The sequence below is a fragment of the Phocoena phocoena genome, chromosome 10 (assembly GCF_963924675.1).
Source record: "Phocoena phocoena chromosome 10, mPhoPho1.1, whole genome shotgun sequence".
Lineage (NCBI taxonomy): Eukaryota > Metazoa > Chordata > Mammalia > Artiodactyla > Phocoenidae > Phocoena > Phocoena phocoena.
The window spans coordinates 83170238-83194626 of record NC_089228.1 but is presented as its reverse complement, the minus strand read 5'-3'; the positions used below and the strand labels follow the sequence as shown (position 1 = coordinate 83194626).

Below are 24389 nucleotides of genomic sequence, written 5' to 3'. Positions count from 1 at the left end.
TCTCAAAACTTTGAGAAAGTAGTATAAATTCATGTTTTTTTAAATCAACATTTTCAAGTTTTCAGAAGAGCTTTCTTTAACATACCTTCTGACAAGAGTTAGGGGAAAGACTTATATAAAGAAGGTACAGAAGCAGAGAAAGAAAATTATTTGATTGGCTATAGCTCAAAGCCTAGTTGGCTGTTTGTGACTGGTTGTCCTTATTGTTTCTATTTTGTAACCTTGAAGCATTTACAGCCTTAGGTTTAGTTTGCTTAGGTGGACATTAGAGCCACCTCAGTCTATTGGCCTCCTTGTTCAATTAATTTAACAGCCCTAACATAGGCAGATTTGGTAGGGGGTCCACGGAGAAAGACCCCCTACTTCTCTTCTTGACATAAGAGAAGCCATTTTAGACCTAAGCCATTTTGTGATCTAAGCCTGGCCACAGTGCTTGCCCTTGCAGAAGAAGAAGTCTCAGTAGTTAATGATTTTAAGGGGAACAAAAGAATATAAGAACAAACAGCTATTATCACAACAGGGAAAGAACCATATCAGAGGCAATATATCAGTTGTAAAGACTCCCAGTTTTGTTTCAAAGGTAAAGATTAGCCTGAAGCACATTCTTGAACTGTTGTGCAGATCCAAACCTTCTCTAGCGCTCAACCACCAGACTAACTGGAACCTAAGGAACGATAATGCTGACCTTTGGTAACCCTTGTGACTTCAATCAACTAGAGCCTGGACTCTGTCAACCTTTGCCCCGATTCTATGCTGAATTCTCTCCTGCTTGAGCCCCTTCGTGAATATGCATGTACCCTTAACTTAAAACTTCGCCAATTTTGCCGTTCAGGGAGACACAGCTCTGAGAAATATCCCCAGTGTTCTCCCTAGCAAGTAGTAAATCTTTCCTTCTCCCACTCTTTCGCTTGGTTGTGTCTTTTGGCTCAACACTCACCAAGAGGTGAACTCAGTTTTCAGGTAACACTAAGATAATATGATCTATGCCACAAAATCCCCATAAACCTTTAACATATAACATTGTTAGAGAAATCTATAAAGTTTAGATCAATTCTTCCTTTGACAGATTCTATCTTGTTACTGACAGGGTTCCAGACATACAACTCCTAAATATGACACTTTAGCATATTGAATATTTTAAGCTGAAGGAATTTGAGAAAACAGCAGAAGCAGAAAGGGCTCTCTGACCTCCCTCCATTACCTTTTTTTCCTGAAACAGGTCATAAAAGGTGACCTGTGACAGGTACTCTCCGTATGCAGGAAAGAAACACCCTTATCTCCAAAGACAAAGGGATGCCAAGAAGAAAGAAGACCCCTAAAAGACAAGCCTTGCTAAATTTCCCCCATTTACCACAATGTCTTTAACTTATGTCGATGAAAAATTAATCTATAGATGATCTAAGAAAGAAATGGAAAATATTATTTGAGCCAACCTGAGGATTATAACCTGGAAGACAGTCTTTCAGAAAGCTCTGAGGAGGAACTTCCCTGGTGGCACAGTGGTTAACAATCCTCCTGCCAATGCAGGGTACATGGGTTTGAGCCCTGGTCCAGTAAGATCCCACATGCCACGGAGCAATTAAGCCCCTGCACCACAACTGCTGAGCCTTCGCTCTGGAGCCCGCAAGCCACAACTACTGAGCCTGCATGCCACAACTACTGAATCCTGTGCGCCTAGAGCCTGTGCTCCACAACAAGAGAAGCCACCACAATGAGAAGCCCACGCACCACAAAGGAAGAGTAGCCCCCGCTCTCTGCAACTAGAGAAAGCCCACGCGCAGCAATGAAGACCCAATGCAGCCAAAAATAATAAATAAATAAAATAAATAAACTTATAAAAAAGAAAGCTCTGAGTACTGTTCCATCCATTAGAGGTCAAAGTACAGTTATATAAGTTTTTGAGACAATATGTCATTTGATAAATACGTCAAATGACATAGTGACAGTTTACACAATCTAGATCTTCATGTACAAAGCAAGTAGTGGGTCATCCTGACCCCTTACAAGTTTAAGGAGGGATGTTATCTCCTAAGGAGGTCTGGTTAATGCAGATGCACGATACACACTAAAGGGGAGAGAGGACACCCAAAAGGGCAGAGAAAAAATTCATGTTTAAATTTTTCTTGTTTTATCATAAAATATGAATTTTATTTCAACATCTATCATATGACTCTCCACTATGCCTCAAACCTAACATAAAATACACAGGTCTAACTACTTCTTTGGGTCTTCATTTTCTTATGAGGGTTCCCATGTCATAATAAAACTTATACTAAATAAGTTTGCGTGCTTTTCTCCTGTTAATCTGTCTTTATTGTTTCAATTTTCAGACCTAGTCAGGGACCCTAAAAGGGTCGAGGAAAATGTTTTCCTCCCCTACATTACATTCCAACTTTTCAAGTATTGTCAACTATACAGTCCAGCAGGTACAAGTTGCAAGAGATACTACCAGACCCACACATACATGGGTCAGGAAACTGAGAATTTTGGAAAAGACAGCGTGAAAGGTTAATCTTAGAACTACATCGGTAAAGGACTGTTTCAGGTATTGTTTTTGTTTGTTTTGTCCAGGTCTTGCAGCATGCGGGATATTAGTTCTCCGACCAGGAATCGAACCCGTGTCCCTGGCAGTGGAGGCAAGGAGCCTGGGTCACTGGACAGTCAGGGAAGTCCCTCAGGTATTGTTAAACACAAATATACCCTTAAACTCTGGAGCAAACACTCAGTGGCAGGTTTAGCCTGGGCAAAAAGTGCTTATGCCCTGGGGCCTCTCCTGGCCAAGTATCTCCCTAATGATACCAGGGTTCCTAGAATTCTCTGCTCAAACAGCTCTGATCCTCCCTTCTTCCAGGCCCTGCACAGGCCTCCTTCTGAATCTATCCTCCTGGGGGCAGACCATGACATTAATGTGCATGGTCCTAGGCCTAGGAGGTGGCCCTGGAAGGGCCAAGGGTATGTATGAATCTTGGAAGTGTGTGTGAGATGTTCACACGTGCATGTGTGAGGCCCTTCAAAATGTGGGATGGAGACAGGAGTGGTAAGAATAGGGGGTAGGAGTGTGTATCTTTATTTTTTGATTGATTCCCCTCCTTAACTCATCTTTTACAATTAGCCAATCACATGCTACTTCAAGTCAGGTAAAAAGGGGAGAACTTATTTAACACAATAAACAACTTCTATCTAGATCCAAAGCTTACATTGTACTTTAAAAGTTACTCTAAAGTCAGGAACCATGAAAAAAAAAAAGTCAGGAACAATAAGTCAAAGAAATGCATATAATGTATAAAAACAGAGAGATGGAGAAAAGAAGAAAGGGAGGCTGTAATGGGAAGAGAGTGGTAGGGAAACCCATAGGAAAGTTTTCCTCTCCGAGTATCTATTCCTTCACTCAGGAACAGCTCAGAAAACGAAGGAATCTAAAGAAAATTTCCTTCACATTTTCAAAAGTTCAAATGGACTTCACATTTGTTCTTGTTTTTTCTCCTTTCTGTGTTTCTTGCCCTTAGATGATACTGCGAAACGTAACTATGTAAATGTGCTTGTTAATTTGGTACCTCGCTTGTTTTTCGGTTTCTGGAGTCCTGAGCGGTTTGGTGCTCCCCCAGCCTCTTTAATCGTGTCTTTCGCTAGTTGACTCAGCTACCCAGTGTGGTGCCACGGCCCTAGAGCAAAAATGCGTCCATATTAAAAACAAAATAGAGTCGGTTTGTTTTCCTTGTTTTTTCTGTGACTTAAAAGACCTGAAGGGAACAAAAGAAAGAAAAGAGGCCAGACGGCGGACATTCTCAGCAAACGAGAAGGTGCCCAGGAACGATTCAGTACTAAAAATATTAATTGTTAAAAGGAGAAAAACCTGGAGGTGCCGGGGATTGAACCCGGGGCCTCGTGCATGCTAAGCACGCGCTCTACCACTGAGCTACACCCCCTCCTTCTGAAAGAGGCTCAGAAATGTTCCTATGACCCGCTACTATATTTTCAACGAAATTTTACTTCAACAAATTCAATCTTTGAATTTTCTATACTGGATACTGTCTTGTAGCTAGGCTGTGAGAAGTCAAACTAAACATTTTACCGAAAGTCCCGTCTGGTCCTGAGCTCTCCCACTACTGGTAACCCTCTCGGACGCCAGCTCGACGGCCACCTGCCGGTGGAGAAGGGAGCAGTCCTGACTGGCCGCCCCCAGGGAAAGGTCTGGGATAAGACCTCTGCTTAAAAAGGTTGCCAGAAAACCGAGTACAATGCAGGAGGATAAAAAGAAGAAAGTCTAAACGGTGTCATGGGGTTTCAGGTCCAGGTAGGAGAGAAGACTGAAGGGACATTGTAGACAGGCCCGCGTCGGCCGCAGCCCCCGACTCCGGTAGGTTCCGGCGTCCAGCCTCGGAGTCGGGAAACCGCATGGCGGCTGGGATCGCGAGCACCACCGAGAAGCGCGCGCCGGGAAGAGGAGCGAAAGAAACCGAGCAGCCTTATAGCGCCCCCTTTCGGGCCGAGTCCTCCACGGAGTGAAAAGTACGCAGAAGGAAGGCGTTTTAAGGAGTAGGCTTGTCCGTGCGTCTGCAGTCGTTAGACCCCTTACTCTCCGAGGTTCAACTATCAGGCGCTTCCCGCCGTTCTCTGGCTTTGGGTACGAGGGTCAACCCAGAAATGAGTATTTGGGGTAAATCCTAAATCCTTTTCCTAAGTTTTCTTCTGATTCTCTCTCACACCTGTGGGACTCTTGAAGACCTGAAATCACGATCTTCCTTTCGGCTCCTCCCCAGCTCCGGACCTGGCCATCCCGGCGACTCAGACCCTGTCGAGACCCAGGGGATTTGCACGCGGGGCGGGGAGTGTCGGATAGACAAGGGGCCACATACAAAGCATGGGCCACAGGCGACCCTCAGACCCAGAGGTTAAAGGGATATATAAGTGTTTTTTATACAACACTTCTGCGGTCCCTAAAGATGGAACATCACCTGGAGGAGCTTAATAAAACTACGGACTTCCGTCCCCACTCCCTAGACGCTGAGTGCGCTCAGAATCTCCGGCTCTGCTGGGGAATCTTATGTTATTTAAATGTCCCTCAATTGGAAAAGGGAACCTCCTACACTGTTGGTGGGAATGTAAATTAGTGCAGCCACTATGGGAAACAGAACGTTTGTTCCTCAAAAACCTAAAATTAAGAGTTGCTATATGATCCAGCAATCCCACTCCTGGGCATATATCTGGACAAAACTGTAATTGGAAAAGATACATGCACCTCTATGTTCATTGCAGCACTATTTACAATAGCCAAGACATGGGAGCCATCTAAATGTCCATCGACAAAGGAATGGATAAAGATGTGATACATATATACAATGGAATACTACTCAACCATAAAAAAAGAAATGAAATAATGCCATTTGCAGCTACATGGATGGACCTAGAGGTTATCATCCTAAGTGAGGTAAGTCAGAAAGAGAAAGACAAATACCACATGATATCACTTATATGTGGAATCTAAAGTATGACACAAATGAACTTATCTGTGAAACAGAAACAGACTCACAGACTTGTGGGAAGGGGGGAGGGAAGGATTGGGAGTTTGGGATTTGCAGATGCAGACTATTATATATAGAATGGATAAACAACAAGGTCCTACTGTATAGCACAGAGAACTACATTCAATATTCTGTAATAAACCATAATGTAAAAGAATTTGAAAAAAGAATGTATATCTATGTATATATACATGTGTATAACTGAATCACTTTGCTGTACAGGAGAAATTAACACAACATTGTAAATCAACTATACTTCAACAAAATAAATGTTAAAAAATAATAAATATCCCTCAGTTGAATCAGATAGACCAGTTTGGGAACAACTGGGCCTGAAAATCTAGGGACAGAAACTGGAATGAACTAGGATCCTGGGAAAGTTAACACAGAAGGAGGAGAAAGACAAGAAGGGAAGTGAGGAGCAGGAGGCAGAAAGGTGGGAGGAAGAGTGCAGCAGAGGGGGTTCCTCAAGACGCTGGGGATTTGGATGCGCAGAACAGTAGAAGTGTCCCAGATCCCTATCGCTCCTGCGCTTTCTCTAGGCAGGAGAGAAAAAAGGCCCCTTGCTCTAAGGTGAGAGAGCAGAAGGCATTGGTCCTACTAGTCCAGTCATTCACAAACTTTAGGTGCATCAGAATCACCTGCAGGGCTCGTTGAAATATAAATTGAGGACATCATCCCCAGAATTTGATTCAGTGGGTCTGGGGTTGGGCCCGAGAATTTGCAGTTCTAACAGGTTTTCAGATTTTGCTGATGGTTCCTGGGACCAAAATTCACAACCTCTGTAGAATCTAACATAAGAGAATCTCATCAGTGGAGAAGGCCCGGACTTAAATCTGCATAACAAACCGTACCCTCCTTTACCGTGCTTTTCTAGGTTAGCTCCTCACGTACTTCTTTGTTTTTGGCTGAAGATCGGAGTTAAGCCTGTATTCTAAGCTGCTTCTTTGAGAGTTGTTAATTTCCCTGGGTGTCTCCCATGTGTATATGAGATATACACGTTAATAAATATGTCTGCTCTTTCCTTAATCTGTCTTTTGTTACAGGGGCTCAGCTGAAACCTTAGAAGGTAGAGGAAAAGTTATTTTTCATCCCCTACTGTTGGAAGTTATGTAACCGAATATAGGTGTCTTTCTAAAGTGCAGCAGGGAAACCAATCTATGTGGTTGTCAGGGAACAGTGTTGAGTGTTAAAGAAGGACGCTGTCTGCTTAGACCTGGGCTGCTGGGACAGCAGTGGGAAACACTGACTTTGCTTGCTTGCTTGTTTTTATGTTTGGTTGGGATTCCCAAGCAGAGGGTGAGAAGACAGACTGTAGAAAAATGCTTATGCTTTACAAGGTTTTCAGAAAAAAACAAAATTTCTGAATTTAGACATTGTTAAAAATCAAAATTCAACTGCATAAATTTAAAAGATCTTATTGGCTTTGTTCAACAATTAATGAATCAGGCAGCATGCCATCTAGCAGATAGAAAGAAGCTCCAAAGTGCTGTACAAAGTGAAAGGCTTTTACAGACAGGAGGGGGCAGGACAAGGATGTTACTAGCAAAGAGTGGATTGTTTGTGGCAAGGTCACCTTCCTTTGGAGGATGGCAGGGGTCTATCAGGCAGATTATCTCACTAGTGTTGACTAGGTAATTCCAGATTGACTGGTTTAAGATTCCACTCCATAGATAGTGATTTCTCTGATGGATCTGGGCAAAGTAAATTGAAAATCTTCTGGAAAGGATTCACCATTCTAAATGCCATTAAGAAAATTCATGGCATAGGAGGAGGTCAGAAGATCAACATTAACAGGAGTTTGGAAGAAGTTGATGCAACCCTCATGGATGACTTTGAGGAATTCAAAACTTCAGTGGAGGAAGTAACTGTAGATGTGGTGGAATGCATTGAATCACCTCCACCATGAAACAAGGGGTATGCAGCTCACAGAAACAGAAGTCATATCTTCCACCCTCAAGTAATCTCTAGTGATGATCCTTACGTAGAGCTGCTGGACAGAAATTAAAGTGATTAAATTAAAATGATTTCCCTGCTTAGAATCATTTTGGGTAAAAAATCAACCGCTCCATGCTGCCAGCCCATGCTGGGAAAATAAATCTTCCAGAGTGCTGAAAATAGGACACCCCCACCGTGTCAATGTCCCATGCCAGCACATGCTTTCACAACCGATACTCCACCCAACAAATGTTGCTTGTGAATTCATCAGCCAAAGAACTATTACAATAACCCCTTAAAATGTCTTCAATTTTTGAAGAAATTAAAACTGGGGGATAAGAAGGATGGAGAAAAAGTAAAAGAGAGCAGGGAAGCCATGGGCTAGGGCAAGGAGATTGGCAGGTAGGTACTATCTCTTGCCCTTCCAAGGAACCATGGAAATGACAGAAAAGACATGTATTTGGAAGAATAAAAATGTAACTGCTCTTGAAGGAGAAAGAGATTTTGGATTAAATGGAACAAACAGGTGAAAGATCAGAATTACAGAGAAAGAGCAGAGAAATCACAGTTCTGTCTGTAGGGGATGTGAGGTAAGGATGCTCTTTCCCTCCAGGTATAGGGAAGGCACCTCCACCTGAGAGTTTTATAACCTGTTTTCTCAAACTCCTTCAGCTTAAATATTCAATATACCAAGGTACCACATTTTGAGGTAGCATGTCCTGAACCCCGTTAGTAGCTTAACCTTAATTTTTAAAGCTGCAAAGATTGCATATAAAGGCAGCAATTGTTAATAAAATGCAATATCACCATGAACAAAGAAGGGAGGAAATATAAAAATCTAAGAGGATTCTCCACTGAGATTCAAAACGTCTTGAAGTTCTCATCCCTTGAAATAAATAGAAACTGGAATCTGTACCAGACACATTTTAAGTGTGAAAGAAACTTATATGATGAAAGAAACTTATAAGGAATTTCTCCTCTCTTCAAAAGGTTGGTGATGTTTCAGTTAACGCAAAATATATGAAGTTATATTATTATTTTTGGACCTTCACTTTTACTCACTCTTTAAAACACCAATCAAGAAAATACCTTAGAATAAATTTAACTTAGGAGGTGAGAGACCTGTACCCTGAAAACTATAAGACCCTGATGAAAGAAATTGAAGAAGACACAAATAAATGGAAAGATATGCCTTGCTTATGGTTTGGAAGAATGAATATTGTTAAAATGTCCATACTACCCAAAGCAATCCCTATCACAATTCCAATGGTGCTTTTCACAGAAAAAGAACAAACAATCCTAAAATTTTTATGGAACCACAAAAGATTCTGAATAGCCAAAGCAATCTTGAGAAAGAAGAACAAAGCTAGATGCATCCATTTCCTGCCTTCAAGCTATATTACAAAGCTATGGTAACCAAAACAGTATGGTATAAAAAAAAGACACCTAGATCAGTGGAACAGAATAGAAAGCCCAGAAGTAGGGCTTCCCTGGTGGCGCAGTGGATGAGAGTCCGCCTGCCGATGCAGGGGACACGGGTTCGTGCCCCAGTCTGGGAGAATCCCACGTGCCACGGAGCGGCTGGGCCCGTGAGCCATGGCCATTGAGCCTGCGCGTCCGGAGCCTGTGCTCTGCAACGGAAGAGGCCACAACAATGAGAGGCCCACGTACCGCAAAAAAAAAAAAGCCCAGAAGTAAACCCACACAAAGGAGCCAAGAATATATAATGGGGAAAGGATAGTCTCTTCAATAAATGGTGTTGGGAAAACTGGACAGCCACATGCAAAAGAATGAAACTGGAGCACTATTTTACATCATACACAGAAATTACCTCAAATAGATTAAATTGTAAATCAACTATACTTCCATTTTTTTAATATTAAAAAATGTATTAAAGACTTGAACAAGAGGCAAAGAAGAGGCAAAAGAAATAAAAAGTACAAAACTGGGTTAGGGGAGACCAATTTTTATTTGCAAATGGTATGGCTGCTAAGATGAAAATCCAAGAGAATCCATTAAAGAGTTTAGACTTCAAAAGTTTGTTTTCTCCTCTGGAATGTAACCACCAGTCTCCAAAGAGTGCAACTTAATTGCTATGCAAAACTCATTCCCAGCTAGTATCCCTAGTCCGCCTTCAATTTTCTAAATTTGTTTAGTAGAGGGTATTAAGATTCCTTCAGTCTGTATTTTCACTCTTGGCCAAAGGATTATTAATAAAATCACTAACTCTAGAATGTTCTTTTCTTAAAATTATGTGCCCAAATGGTTTCATTTCTGCAATATGGTCCATAATAGAACTGAAAACGGCAGGTCTGTAATTCGTTGAGCTTTATATCTTCCCTCATTTCTTCTTTTCCTCTCTGAAATGTAAATTCTAAGGTTTTTAATCCTAAAGTTACTTTTACAGCAGTGCAAATATTTGTCACTTTTTTTGCTCTGCAACAGTTTATATAATCTTGTGTTGGAAAGACAGGGAAGCACACTTGTTATTACTCCAAATCTCGTGCTCATTCTGGGACACCCTCCACCCCACCCTCAGTAGTCTCTCCCTCATCAATGTCCCTAGATTCCAGCCCTGAGCTAGATGTCAAAGTCTACAGTAGGCACTCCAAAAATCTTGATTGACAGGTTAGGCGATAATTTGAGTTTTGTGTTAACCCCAAGAGAAGATACCGTAGGAGAAAACAGTGGGAGGGATGGGAGACGTTGGTGGGGAAAAGTCTTTTTGTGAAAGAGTGTAAGATAAAGGAGGGGAGAAATTTCTCTTTGATTTGGTTTTGTTTCAAATAGCTGGCCATTTTCGAGAAACCAAAACCATTGAGTAAATGGATACATGAGTGTTACTGCTTTACTTCTAGGGCTGGACGTTTCACATCTTTCCTATTCCACCCACACTTTTGATGAGCATGGTTCTTTCAAAAAACCCTATTGCTCTGTGGCTTAACCCATAAACGAACCAGTGGACATCTTCTTGTCAAAAACAAGTCAAATTTGGGACGGATCCAAGTCAAGCATGGAAATCACCAAGTTCCTTGACAGCGTCCATTCATTCCGTTCTTTTTAAACCTACAAGCGTATATGTGTATATATATATATATATATATATATATATATATATATATATATATATATATATATATATATATATACTGGATAAACTATTCCTTTCTAGGCTTAAGCTAACCTTGCACTTACAGGAGAACTTTCTATGAAGCTTCCAGGCTATCTCTGTCCTTCCTCCAGCACCTCCATTATTCCCTTCAGACTCCCCTCCGAATGCACCATCTGTGCTCACTCCTTCCTCTTTGCTGTTTTCCATAAGGGAGGCAGCATCAGCTCTAGACTCAAAGTCTTCCTCTCTACCCCACCTCTCGAAGTCATTAATCAAAGACTTCAACAGGGTCCACAACGATGAACCGTCTAACAGTTCCTGACATTTATGTATTAGTTTTTACAACTTTTAGACGGTGTTGGAAATAGTTTAACTGTTGGTGAATTTTGAGAACTCTTGTTTAGCTAGATCTTCAGAATCCGCGGTAGAAAAGCCCCCTCCCCCTCCTGTTTACATACCTTTTGTACGCTACGTGAGAGAGCGCTCTCGTCAGCTGGCCGCGTGGCCTAATGGATAAGGCGTCTGATTCCGGATCAGAAGATTGAGGGTTCGAGTCCCTTCGTGGTCGTCGTTTTTTTCCCTTTGCTGGTCTCATTCACTGCCGGGTTGGATAAAGCTTGGAAGATATTTAAAATCTGATTTGCTTCCTTTCCCTTCTTGTTGCTGATGTGAGTTCAATAAATAAACTCTTATATAACATTTAGATATTGGAGGCCTGGTGTGTGACGAGTACTTTACAAATGAACAAGGAGGAAATACCACGTGTCCTCAAGGAGCTTACTTTCTACCGGACCCAACAAATGAAATCAAATAAACAGAAACAAAATAACTAAAATTTGTTTCACGTCCTATCAAAGAAATAAGCAACAGGCTGAGATCAAAAATAAGGGATGGGGGCTCCTTTAAACAGAGTTTTATTATTCCTGGCATAAGGAATAATAGTGCTAACTCGCTGAGAATATGAAGGCACTTGGTCTTTTCAAAGTTAAAATACCGAACTTTTTTCGTGGTGGGGTGGAGGGAAGGGGTCACTAAAAAAATCAATTAAATGGGGTAATGGTGAGTTAAATTTCTGGAAACAAGGTGTCTGCTAGGATTCTCTACTACTGTGGCTCTGAATGGTTTGAAATAGGTGTTCTCCAGATTTTCATTAGCTACCTTAAATATAACGGCCTCTACCTCCCAAATAGCAATCTCAGAGAGAAGCATAAAGGCAAAAGCCACCAAAGGCTTTTATTCCAATTGAACTGTACTCTGGAGCAACATCTATGTAGCCATGATAGGTTTAGTTTTAGCAAGAGTGCAAATGCCATAAATGGATCTGAACAGCAGGGAGGTTCCTCAAATAATTTAAAAATAGAACTATGGTATGATCCGACAAGCAACTCCACTTCTGGGTATTATATCCAAAAGAATTGAAAGCAGAGTCTCAAAGAGATATTTGCACCCATGTTCATAGCAGCATTATTTGCAATAGCCAAGAGGTGAAATTAAACCCAAACAGCCTTATAGACCTTGGAGACATTATGCTAAGTGAAATCAACCAGTCACAAAAAGACAAATACTGTATGATTCCACTTATACAAATGTAGATGAAAAATTAATCAAGTCCATCTAAAGAAGAAAAAGAGAATTTTATTCAGGCCAACATAAGGATTATAACCTGGGAGACAGTCTTTCAGAAAATTCTGAGGACTGTTCTGCTTGTTAGAGGTCAGTGATACAGTTATATACATTCTCAAGACAAAGGATCATTCATCAAAATGACACGGTGACAAGTTACATAAAGTTCACCAAAGATACATAGTCCAGATCTACATGGCTTAGTTGCTCCATGGCATGTGGGATCTTCTCAGACCAGGGCTCAAACCTGTGTCCCCTGCATTGGCAGGTGAATTCTTAACCACTGCACCACCAAAGAAGTACAGGCATGCTATTTTAAGTGGTGAAATATAGTCTCTTTCTCACCTCATGTTCCATGAAAGGGAGATTTCTGTAATAAAAATGGATGAAATGGGGTTAAAATAGGAGTTTTCAATGTGTCATTTCAATAAAGTGCTACCGTTCTACAACAAATTTACAAGAAACTGAATGATACTAGAGCTGATGAGTTAACTGAATACTAAATTTCAAAGAGAAATCAGATTTGGCAACTTGTACTATTGCTTTCCTAGGAACACTCTGATGGTGTACCACACTCATCTCATTTACAGTCAGACCTCCATATCTGCAGGTTCTGCAATCATGGATTAAACCAACTCCATATCAAAAATATTCTGAAAAAAATTCCAGAAAGTTCCAAACAGCAAAACTTGAATTTGCCATGCACCAGCAACTATTTACATAGCATTTACTCTCTATTAGGTATTATGAGTAATCTAGAGATGATTTAAAGTATGTAAGAGAATGTGTATAGGTTATAAGCAAATAACTATGCCATTTTATATACAGAACTTGAGTGTCCATCAATTTTGGTATCCACTGGGGTCCTGGAACCAATCCTCCATGGATAGCAGGGGACAACTGTATATCTACTCATCAGTGGAGATATTGGGCCTGTGTTGTAGTGGTTATAGTTTGGTCCCCTCTGAACCTAATTTCTATGCTGGGTATTCCACATTTTTTTAAAGTATCTTTTTAAATTTGAGCTGGAGCTATCCACAATTTAGTTGAATTTTAACTTCACCTTTTAAATCTTAGACATGCTTTACACTGGTTAGTATTGGTTAGGTGCATCATATGAACTCAGTGGCTAGGATGAAATGTATCATTCTGAGGATAGCTTAGTCAAACTCCCATTTACTGATATTTTCACTTTTAATTTCTTTTAAAATTATGCACCTCTTCACAAATTTGCGTGTCATCCTTGAGCAAGGGCCATGCTAATCTCTGTATCATTTTCAACTTTAGTATATGTGCCGTTGAAGCGAGCATGATTCTGCATTATTTACTCACACTTTAAAAGCCAAACAAGTCAGGTACTCATTCCCTATTACCCTCCAATCAATTTTTAGCTAGTACACAATCATGTGTTTTATAAACCTTTCTGGATATAATGAGCATCTTTTCCTGAGACAGAAAGTGGGGAATCATGAATATTACAAAACACTATTTTTACAAGGGAAGTCTCAGAGTGAATGAACACTTCCAATATTTCACCTACCTTCTGAGTTTCAAAGTTTTCAAATATCTATGGGCTCAAATGAAATATGCTTCATTCTTGCCTAAGAGTCAGGCTGGACCTCGGAACTGGTCACTGGGTAAGACTCTTTCCTGAAGGAGTATGACTGTAAAATTTTATCTCTGCTAAACCAAGCTCCAGCCAACTCATGCCTGGGCATGCCCTGATGGATTTGCTAATGTTAAGTGAGTATGGTATAATAAATATATGTGGTCTTTGTCCCCGGTTCCTGGCACAAAGCTCCTCAAACTCTTGGGATTTCATAGTGATAGGAGTGTGGTTTGTCAGTCACATCCTTATCTTATCCTTATCCTTGCTCTTATCCTAATGAGGTAACTTAGGGTGGTGCCCTTAGATAGACTCAGAATAAGGCTGGTCACCAGAAAGACCAAGAGATTAGAAGCTTGGCACTTCCAGTCCCACCCACCCACCTCTGAGAAGGGGAAGAGGGGCTGAGGATCTGCAGAAAGTGTGCAGACGAGCCTTAAAGCAGGTGGTCCCAGGACGCGAGTCTGACCGACGCGGAGGACCACAAAGAAGTCCCAAGTTTGAAACGTCCGGGAGCGCCAGAGCAGAAAAGTGGGCCCCAGCTGGAGCTCCAAGGTCTCCACACAGCCGGAACCACTTCACCCCTGACTCACCCCACCCTTCCGGCCAGTGAATCCGACCTCCTCCCTGCAGCTCCAGATGGGGATGGTAAAAATTAACTTATCCTAAAGCGGCCACTCCTAAAGCGAGCCTAGCCTACAAAAACCAAGGTTACTTCCCGGTCCTCTCTAGGACGTTGGCTGTCTCGCCTTCTCAGTGGTTCCTCCGCTTCAGTTTCCTGCATCGGAAGCAGAGAAGCTGCTAAAACTTTCGAACTTACTCCCCGACACCACCAGAGTTAACTGGCTGTTTGCCTCTCTACCTACACATAGCATTTACAGACCCCTTTCTTTGTGCTACGAAGAGTTATGCACTTTGCACACATTGTCTCCTTTAATCCTGGAAGTAAAGCATGAAGTAGATGGTCTTATGATATTGTTCTTTGGAACATAGCTCCAAAGAACTTGAAACAACCATGGCCTTTTGCCACAAGTAGTCACAGTTCTACTCAGTCACTGTGTTTCTTCCTCAACTTCTATGACAGGAGAATTCAACAGTTTGACGCTTTTGAAGAGTCATCACTTGATTGTATTTAACTCATATCCTACAACCTCTCTAGATTAACTTGGGCTCTAAAACCTGTAACAAAAGTTCATTGCTTTCCTCTTCAGCACAATCTGTAACCAGGTCCCAGTCTAGCTTTGCTTTCCTACTTCTTTTATGGATGAAACAATGGTTGAGACTCTCCCAGAAAAGGCTTGTAGAATTTTACAATTTGTAGTGGAGGAAAAAATAATTTTCCCTCTATTCTTCTAAGTTCCTGACTGGGCCCCCTGTAATGAAAGTCAGATAAACAAGACAAAAACAAACAGAAGTTTATTAACATGTGTACATATACATGGGAGATACCCAAAGGAAAATGAGTAACTCTCACAGGTGGCTTAGAATTCAGGCTTGACTACCAACTTCAGCTAAAGATAAAAGAGTCAGGGGCTCTTTCCCTGCCGCCGCGGAACCGCGCGGAGGCCGAGGCGCGGGTGCATTCAAGATTCGGCTCCACCCGTAACCCACCGCCATGGCCGAGGAAGGCATTGCTGCTGGAGGTGTAATGGACGTTAATACTGCTCTGCAAGAGGTGCTGAAGACCGCCCTCATCCACGATGGCCTAGCACGTGGAATTCGCGAAGCTGCCAAAGCCTTAGACAAGCGCCAAGCCCATCTCTGTGTGCTTGCATCCAACTGTGATGAGCCTATGTATGTCAAGCTGGTGGAGGCCCTTTGTGCTGAGCACCAAATCAACCTGATTAAGGTTGATGACAACAAGAAACTAGGGGAATGGGTAGGCCTCTGTAAAATTGACAGAGAGGGGAAACCCCGTAAAGTGGTTGGCTGCAGCTGTGTGGTGGTTAAGGACTATGGCAAAGAGTCTCAGGCCAAGGATGTCATCGAGGAGTACTTCAAATGCAAGAAATGATCAAATAAAAAAAACTAGGCTCTTGTTCCTTAAAAAAAAAAAAAAAAAAAAAAGAGTCAGGGTGTGGGGGAGGTCAGTTATGAGGAGGTGACCAGGAAAAGGGGAGGAGAGAAAAGGAGGAAAGGAAGTAAGAAAGAGGAAGCTTTCACAGAAGACACTAATAGGTCAAGGGTCAAAGTTCAAAGGCTAATACTTCAAACCATAAGTGATTGAATTAGATAGAAATTTTAGTCATTTTCCCCTCTCCTATTTTTCCTTTTCTCTCTTGTCATCACTACCCTGATGTTAATGAAAATAAAAATACCTGAAAAACGTACATATAAAGCACTTGAATGTTCTACCATATATAAAATATATAACCAACAAGGACCTACTGTATAGCACAGGCAACTATACTCAATATTTTGTCTAGGACAACTGTCTTAGATTGGGCTGCTATAACAAAATATCATAAACTGGATGGCTTAAATAACAGAAATTTCTTTCTTACAGTTCTAGAAGCTAGAAAGTCTGAGATCAGGATGGTCCGAGAGGTCAGGGTTCCAGTGAGGAACCTCTTCCTGGTTGTAGAAGGCTGTTTTCTTAGAGCAGAGTGAGGAAGTAGGCTCTCTCAGGACACTAATCCCTTTCACGAGGGTAGATCTCATCTAATCCTCATTACTTTCCAAAGACCCCATCTCCAAATACCATCACATTAGCGGGTAGGGTTTCAACAAACGAATTGGGGGGAGGGGGGAGGGAACATATTCAGTCCATAAGAACAACTTTCATAGATTTGAGGTGTCTTACAACTCTTAAGTTGTAGAAAACTGATAATAGTGCAAATGATTTTCATCCACAGAAATGCAAGTGAACTGTGTTTAGTGGAATGCAATTGATCATTGCCCTGAAATTGACAGGTTAAAAAAATCCATTTGTAAATTTATTCCAACATTACAATTGTCTATAAATATGTGATACTTTGAATTTTCTTTTGAACCAGTTGTAACATCTTACTGGTTGTTACATTTTTCATGAATTAAGTAGTCTTTGACATATTTGTTTTCATTAGTGTGAAAGTCATAATTTTACCTTTTTAAAAAAAGTATCATTTAATAATTTGGAAACAATTGAGGCATATTCACTAGTGGCAGAAATAAAATATCAACTCTGTGGGGGATAAATGTAGATTGAAAAACATGGTTTGGATCTGAAGCTAGAAAAGACTTTCTCTACTCCCTCTTACCATGCCTACACCTGGAACCCAGAAGACACACTCACCTGGCAGCTCGTGAAGACACAGGTACACCTAGAAACCACCAAAGCAAAGGGCTGAGGGAGACCACAAAAGGACAGCTGAACATTAATTCCACCCAAAAGAGAAATGTGGGTCAAAGAAGGTAAAAACCCTTATTGACTTTTACTCAGTTTTCTCTCCCCATGGGGAGGGCAAAGAAGAGGATGAATGAAGTGGTGGAGTATCTTCTCAATAATTCCAAGAGGCACTTGCAAGTGAAATGGGAAATTTCCTCTTAAAAAGTAGTTTTGTTAAAATTCTGTAATTGTGTTTTTTTTTTAAAACTAAAATCAACCTTTTAAATATCCAATATCACAGTCACATGAAAAGTCATTTATGATAGCATCCTTGCTTCTTTTTTTCTTCTAGAACTCTCCAAGAGAAACAGCTGCTATCTCTTCACCTCAACTATCTTCCTGAGTTTTTTCAATTCACCCAGTTCTCCAAAGAAGATACAAATTCTTCCAGAGTATTCATAGATACACTTGTCTGCTCCTCTGAAAATGATTTTATTAGGCAGTGGATATACATGTATATGATATAATATGCCCTGTACAGTTATGTGTTTAATAAAAATAATAGAAGTCTTGTGAGAATCGATTTCCCCTCCTTAAGCTTTTATATTTCATTTCATATTTCAGTTAACCACAGTTAATTTAAGAACTGCAGGGAGCTGAGCATGTTTGGTAGTACTTGAAACCATTTGGTCCCCGCCATCTGAATTCAGAATGTGACTTCTCAGATCAAACAATTGGATCTGTCTCTGATGAATGTCTCTGGAGAATTTAATTGTCAAATAAACTAGGTTTTCTTTTCACCTGCCTAGTCTCTTGCATTTTGACTATTAGGATAAAAATCAAAGCTCAAATGAGTAGTCATGAGTGGTCATAATGGCAGAGAAATACATGGTCATGTATATATGAATCTTCAATAGCTGGCATTAAATACTTAGTCTCAAGATCTGGGATGTGTATATTCTTCTCCTGAGAGATAAGGGAATCTTGGAATGTGGTGTTCCTGAGGCAGAATCAGTCATTTGACTGGAATATAAGCAACACAGGGTATAAACTTATTTTACTGTTTTTAACATTAAATTAAAATTTAATTCTATCGTATCCTACCCTATTCTATTCTACTGGCACAGCACCAGGGCCGCATCCCCTGGTACATAATAAGCACTCATTAAATATTTGTTGAAAGAATGGTAATTATAAATACAGTGAACGTTGAGGAAAAAAAAAGTAGATAAATGAAATAGGATCTACCTGTCCTGTGGAATGATTTGCAACATTTCCTTTGTAAGGAAAAAGATTAAGTGTTCACGTGGAATGAGCTCAAGATCTATTAAGCGAAATAATGTGTGAGAGAATGGCATGTTTCGTATGACTGCATTTCTGTAAAAACGAACAAAATATTTATGAATATATATACACGAATGCAGAGAAAACAGGAGTGTAAGAAATATAGTAAAATACTGATGGTGGTTAGATTTGGAGGAGGAAAGTATAACTTCCACATTTAATTCAGGAGTTACAACGGCACTCAGTTTTGACTGAGGAAACAAAATAATTATCAGACGCCAACGTGAGTGTGAATGTGCATAATTTACAAAGGAAATGTTTGAGAACTAGTACATGACTTTTGAAAATGGAGAAGAGACCGGAGGATCTATATAAGATTTCTTTGCAGACAGCACTGCCATGAGCCAGAGGGGAGTGGGGTTGGTAGCAAAGTGCTACAGGAAGTATTCAGGGCAGGGCCTGGGTCTGCAACAAAGTGGATGAGCCGGATAAATAAGCAGAGCAGGCAGGGTACCGGACCATTGCCCCCTTTCTCCTCCAGCACCAAAGCGAAGGGAACTATCTGGGTTCCCAAAACTCGCTGTTTCTAGATTATCTCGCGATGCCTCAGAAAAACCAACCTCTTGTAGTACTCTCCGGTCTTTATTAAGCGTTTTCGCTCCAAATAGCGTGGCTTCCAAAAAATATCGCGATGCTTCAGCTTTTAATATTTTTGGCATTAACAGTCCCTGTGAGAAAATTTTGAAAGTCAGTTTTTAACACAGTGAGTTGATAAATTGCTTATACATATTGCTCTTGTCAGTATTTTTGTTTTGGAAATTAGGAGAAGGGAAAAAAGAGTGTGTCAGAAGTGGGATTCGAACCCACGCCTCCATACGGAGACCAGAATCCCCAACGCAGGGAAGCTTTAGCTTGAGTCTGGCGCCTTAGACCACTCGGCCATCCTGACACCCTACGAAAGCACCCGATTTTCCATTGAAATAGACACAAACAGCAGCGTCTCTATGACGTACACTCCAGAGAAGGGTTTACGTCCGAGTCGCCGGCTAACGCTCCGAGAATAAAAGGCCACCTGTGGACTGAAAAGGAAGACAGCTCATATTTCGGGAGGGAAGGGAAAAAAGAATACCATCTTTAGCTCAGGTCGCTTGGTGGGTTCTCCAGCCTCTAATCTTTACCGAAATGTTGAGCGTAGTTAGCCTCGCCCTAGGCTTTCTTTCTTTTGAAGACAGTGAGGAACATCACCAAAAATGTAGCAAAAGACCCCGATTCTAGGGCATGAACCATTTTATCTTCTCTATTAGTTTCCTTTTCGTCCCCAGATCTGCCTTGCCACTCGAGAAGTGTTTGTTTTGGGCTCCGAAAGTGACAGCCGAGGAACAGCCTGAGAAAATCCTTGTAGGGCGCGACAGCTCCCGCCGGTGTAGACTTGACAAAGCCAGTTTCTGCCCCAAGGGATTGACCTGTCCCAGGTCCAGAGAAACTCTGGGAGCGACACGCTTGCTTCCTGACCTTCCTGGTCACTCACAGATATTCCGGAGTGAAAGTCTCCATGGCGTCCATTGCCAGGTCGTGGATAAAATGGCGATTTTTAAGGGGGATAGCGGGGGGAAAATGAGGGACGTGCCACATCTCCTGACTCAGACTTTTCCAGCTTTCTCAGCTTTGTGCAAAGTAATCTGAGCTCTGAGTCTGGAAGGTCACATATTTTAATGAAATCCTGAGACTAAAAAATAAGAAATCATTCCTCCAACTAGATTGGGAGTCCTTAGGGGTCAGGGAAACTGCGAAAATAACCTTTGTAGGCCCAGTGCCTGCCCAGGACCGTGCCTGGCATACATGGTAGGAACTCAACAAGTATGTTTGACTCACTTGTTTCAACTGCTGTGTTTGGGCTGTGAAGTTCAGACAGTAGAAACATAGATTTGGGAATTTTAAGCAGATTTTGTCCCGATAGGTTACCTTTTGTATTTATTGATACACAAAGGTTTTCCTTTTTCTTTATGTATGGCAAACGTTAGTTCTGTTTTCTGCATAAAGAGAAATAGTTTTAATTTCGGTAGAACCTGAGATTTCTAGACTCCCTTGGTTTCATATGCTATTTTTGATAGAGAAAATGGGGAGTGAGAAGTATAGGGGAAAATAGTTTCCTAATTTCCCTCCCCTCAAGATTTGAGATTTGCTCTGTTTTCTTTCATAAGCTATAATTGTCCCGCAAGTGATCCCAGACGAGGCGACTGTAACTTCTTAAAAATTTATAATTTTTTAAATTGCAAAGTACTGCAATTATCCCATATCGAATGGATATTGTTGAACATACGATTATTTTTTTCTTTTTCATGAGACATACTCTAAAGAACATCCTTGCATAAATATTTTCAAATATCCATAATTATTTCTAGAAGTGGAATCACTAGATCAGTTTATCCAGTTTTTTAAAATTATGTTTTTTCAATTTTGGTAAGTGCAGTTTATTTATTTATTTTTGGCTGCACTGGGTCTTTGTTGTTGTGTGGGGGGGGGGGGCTACTCTTCTTGGTGGTGCGCAGACTTACTATTGCGGTGTTTCCTCTTGTTGCGGAGCACGGGCTCTAGGCACTCCGGCTTCAGTAGTCGCAGCACGCAGGCTGAGTAGTTGTAGCTCGTGGGCTCTATCTAGAGTGCAGGCTCAGTACTTGTGGTGGGCATATGGGATCTTCCCGAACTAGGGCTCGAACCCGTGTATCCTTGAATTAGCAGACAGATTCTTAACCATTGCGCACCAGGGAAGCCCCAAATAACAGGCTTTAATTTCCAACCTTGAAATGAATCTCTTGACTGTTTTATGTGGAACTGTACCTGGGGCAATACTGTCATATTCATGTATTGTTTGCACAATATGAAATCTAAGCTACTTTGTTAATATCCTAGCAAAGTCACTTCCCCTAGAATAATCTACACTGGTTTGGTTGAGCTTTCTTATTATTCTTCACAAAGACCTCACATAGAAATTACTCAGCCATAAAATGGAATATTACTCAGCCATAAAAAGAAACGAAATTGAGTTATTTGTAGTGAGGTGGATGGACCTAGAGTCTGTCATACAGAGTGAAGTGAGTCAGAAAGAGAAAAACAAATACCATATGCTAACACATAAATATGGAATCTGAAAAAAAAACACCAAAAAATGGTTCTGAAGAACCTAGGGGCAGGACAGGAATAAAGACGCAGACGTAGAGAATGGACTTGAGGACACGGGGAGGGGAAAGGGTAAGCTGGGACGAAGTGAGAGGATGGCATGGACATATATACACTACCAAATGTAAAATAGCTAGTGGGAAGCAGCCACATAGCACAGGGAGATCAGCTCGGTGCTTTGTGACCTAGAGGGGTGGGATAGGAAGGGTGGGAGGGAGACGCAAGAGGGAGGGGATATGGGGATATATGTATATGTATAGCTGATTCACTTTGTTATACAGCAGAAACTAACACACCATTGTAAAGCAGTTATAATCCAATAAAGATGTTTAAAAAAATTAAACAAATGGATTGTCAAAAGAAAAACTACTGGGTTAAAGGAGGTTCAGGAGTGTAGTGATTTAATTACATGATCAAGTCAAAATTTATTGCAGGACCAAGTTACTAGGTACCAGCCTCTCAGCCTCAAGAAAAAGCGCACTCAAGAAGAAATTAGACCTAAGTGTTCAGCTTCTTCCCACTACCGTGGTCCACAATGAGGTCTCCTTCAGCACACAATGTTTTACTTATCCGCAAATGGTCTTTTGTCGATCTCCACTTTTTCATGTTATTTTTTCTCCTCTTAATTGACTTTATTAACTTTTCCAAGGACAGGGTCATGTTCTCTTGTATTCTCAATAGTCAAGTTCAGCCAGGGCACAATTAACACTGGTTAATTGTGTATTTGAATCAAAGAATCATTGTCTCGCATTTGTGAAGAAGCAATCCACCCACCATTGGTACACTAAGCTTTCAAGTTGTTTTTTATTTTGCTGAGAGATGTGTGACTTCCATCCATACTTCGGTCAGGATCACAGATAACTGAAGGTATTAACAAATGGATATGCTAGCTTTGCTCTTAATTTCTTAGTGCTTTTAAGTGTTGCCTTTGTCATGTGTATTCTCTCATCTTCTCAACTGCATATCCTGGATGGCAGGGGCCATGCCCAGTTCCCTTTCATTCTCTGAACCTGTCCCTTCTAGGCCTTGTCTGCTTTTGGGGTAGATGCTCTTCTGTACCTGCTGGGTCAGTATCAGAAAAAACTAGAGCAGCTGAAGACAAACACAGTTTTCCCGGGCCGCAAAAGAACAAAAGAATGAGCTGTTGAAGGCCTAATGTGTAATTAACAACTTCAAATGTTCTGAGGAAAGAACCAGAGAGGAGCCAAAGAATGCTACTGGGCCCATGTTTGCCTAAAGGGGTCCATATTGTGACTATACCAATTCAAATGCTTACCTTTCTGCAGATGAGTAAATTTAGAATCATTTACAAGGTTCATTTAACTTCATTCAAAATGGCAGGTTAAAAAAATTGTTTTTAATAACTCTAAACCCACCACCCAAAAGAATCAGATAGACAGTACGAAACACATCCACACACATCCTCCTCCTCTATCCCATCCTCCCACACACCCCACTGGTAACCACAGTCCTTTTATTCATATTATAAGAAGGGTATCGTAAGGTAGAGTTTTTTGTTTTTGTTTTTTTTTGCTGTACGCGGGCCTCTCACTGTTGTGGCCTCTCCTGTTGCGGAGCACTGGCTCCGGACGCACAGGCTCAGCGGCCATGGCTCACGGGCCCAGCCGCTCCGCGGCATGTAGGGATCTTCCCGGACCGGGGCACGAACCCGTGGTCCCTGCATCAGCAGGCAGGCTCTCAACCACTGCGCCACCAGGGAAGCCCGAGGTAGAGTTTTTTTAAGACATGTTTTTTCACTCAGCATTGTTAAGATTCACTATTGTAGTAGATCCCATTTCAAATTGGAAGTAGCTTTGCTAAATCCAACAAGGCTGCTTATCACTGCTCCAGGTGCTGCTGTTAATAAAAATTCAAGATGCTGCTCCTAAAGCACTGGGTCTACTGGAGATAAAGCAGACCCAATGTGAGACCCTTTAAGTTAGCCTGGAGACAGCTCCATCAGTCCAGCAGCAAGGACCAGGGAGTCTATCCTAGGGGCACATTTTCTTGGACTGGTACAAGCAAAGTGCCCTCTTTGTGGGCTCTTATCTTTCCTCCCTGCCCCAATGTACTACATTAAGTGAAACTGGAATGCGATTCTGACTGGGTCTCTTCATCTAGTTTTCCAGTCGCAAATCCTGAGTCTAGAGTAGACAGAGTTACTGTTAACGTCCCAGGTCAACAGACTGGCACTCCAAGCCTTCAGTTTCTGCTCTGCCTTCCCATGTGGAAAAGCATAATCCATAGATATTGTGAGGCAGGATATGATGTATATGGTCATGTGTTCCACCTCAGTATGAATTCTGGCCCTGCTGCTTCCTAGCTGTGCACCTTGGATAAATTACTATCCTCTCTGTGCTTCAGTTTCCTTGTGTAAAATAAAGGCAATAGTACCCACTTTGCAGGGTTGTTATGAGCATTAAATAAGCCCTTGTGCATAAAGCACTTCATATTATGTGCTAAGCACTGCTCTGTATCTGTGTAGTATTTTATATACATACATAATATATGTTATCATATGTATTTATATCTATTGAGAGCATTCAGCCAAACCTAACTTAGCCTCGTGGAAGCCCCTCTCTTTAGCTCCTGGTTATTTCTCTTAAAACCTGATGAATAAATGAATGAATTAGGACATACCACCAATTCATGATCTTCAGCCATGAACCACAATGCTGGGTACAGGACTAAGTAAGACCACAAAATCTTGTCTTCTGAGGCCATGTCCAGAAGCGGGAAAGATCCAAATACCCTGGAAAGGAGCTGTTCTCTCAGCCTATCTTTCCTCCTTAGGACGTGGTGACCTTCATGCCCCCAAGG

At 41.3% G+C, this 24389-nt stretch overlaps 1 protein-coding gene and 4 non-coding genes across 5 annotated transcripts; 2 read left to right on the top strand and 3 right to left on the bottom strand.

Moving 5' to 3' along the window:
• Positions 1–3854: 3854 nt before the first annotated feature.
• On the bottom strand, positions 3855–3926 carry TRNAA-AGC (transfer RNA alanine (anticodon AGC)). The gene has a single exon. It is a non-coding gene; the product is annotated as a tRNA-Ala (tRNA).
• Positions 3927–11067: 7141 nt separating this feature from the next.
• Positions 11068–11140, top strand: TRNAR-CCG (transfer RNA arginine (anticodon CCG)). Its single transcript has one exon. It is a non-coding gene; the product is annotated as a tRNA-Arg (tRNA).
• Positions 11141–13401: 2261 nt separating this feature from the next.
• Positions 13402–13506, bottom strand: LOC136130069 (U6 spliceosomal RNA). Its single transcript, XR_010656274.1, has one exon. It is a non-coding gene; the product is annotated as a U6 spliceosomal RNA (small nuclear RNA).
• Positions 13507–15339: 1833 nt separating this feature from the next.
• LOC136129447 (small ribosomal subunit protein eS12) lies at positions 15340–15842 on the top strand. The gene has a single exon (XM_065885724.1). It carries the CDS (start codon positions 15417–15419, stop codon positions 15813–15815), a length of 399 nt encoding a protein of 132 aa, XP_065741796.1. The 5' UTR covers positions 15340–15416; the 3' UTR covers positions 15816–15842.
• Positions 15843–19234: 3392 nt separating this feature from the next.
• Positions 19235–19341, bottom strand: TRNAL-CAA (transfer RNA leucine (anticodon CAA)). The gene is made up of 2 exons: positions 19304–19341; positions 19235–19280 (listed from the first exon to the last, which is right to left on the bottom strand). It is a non-coding gene; the product is annotated as a tRNA-Leu (tRNA).
• Positions 19342–24389: the final 5048 nt, after the last annotated feature.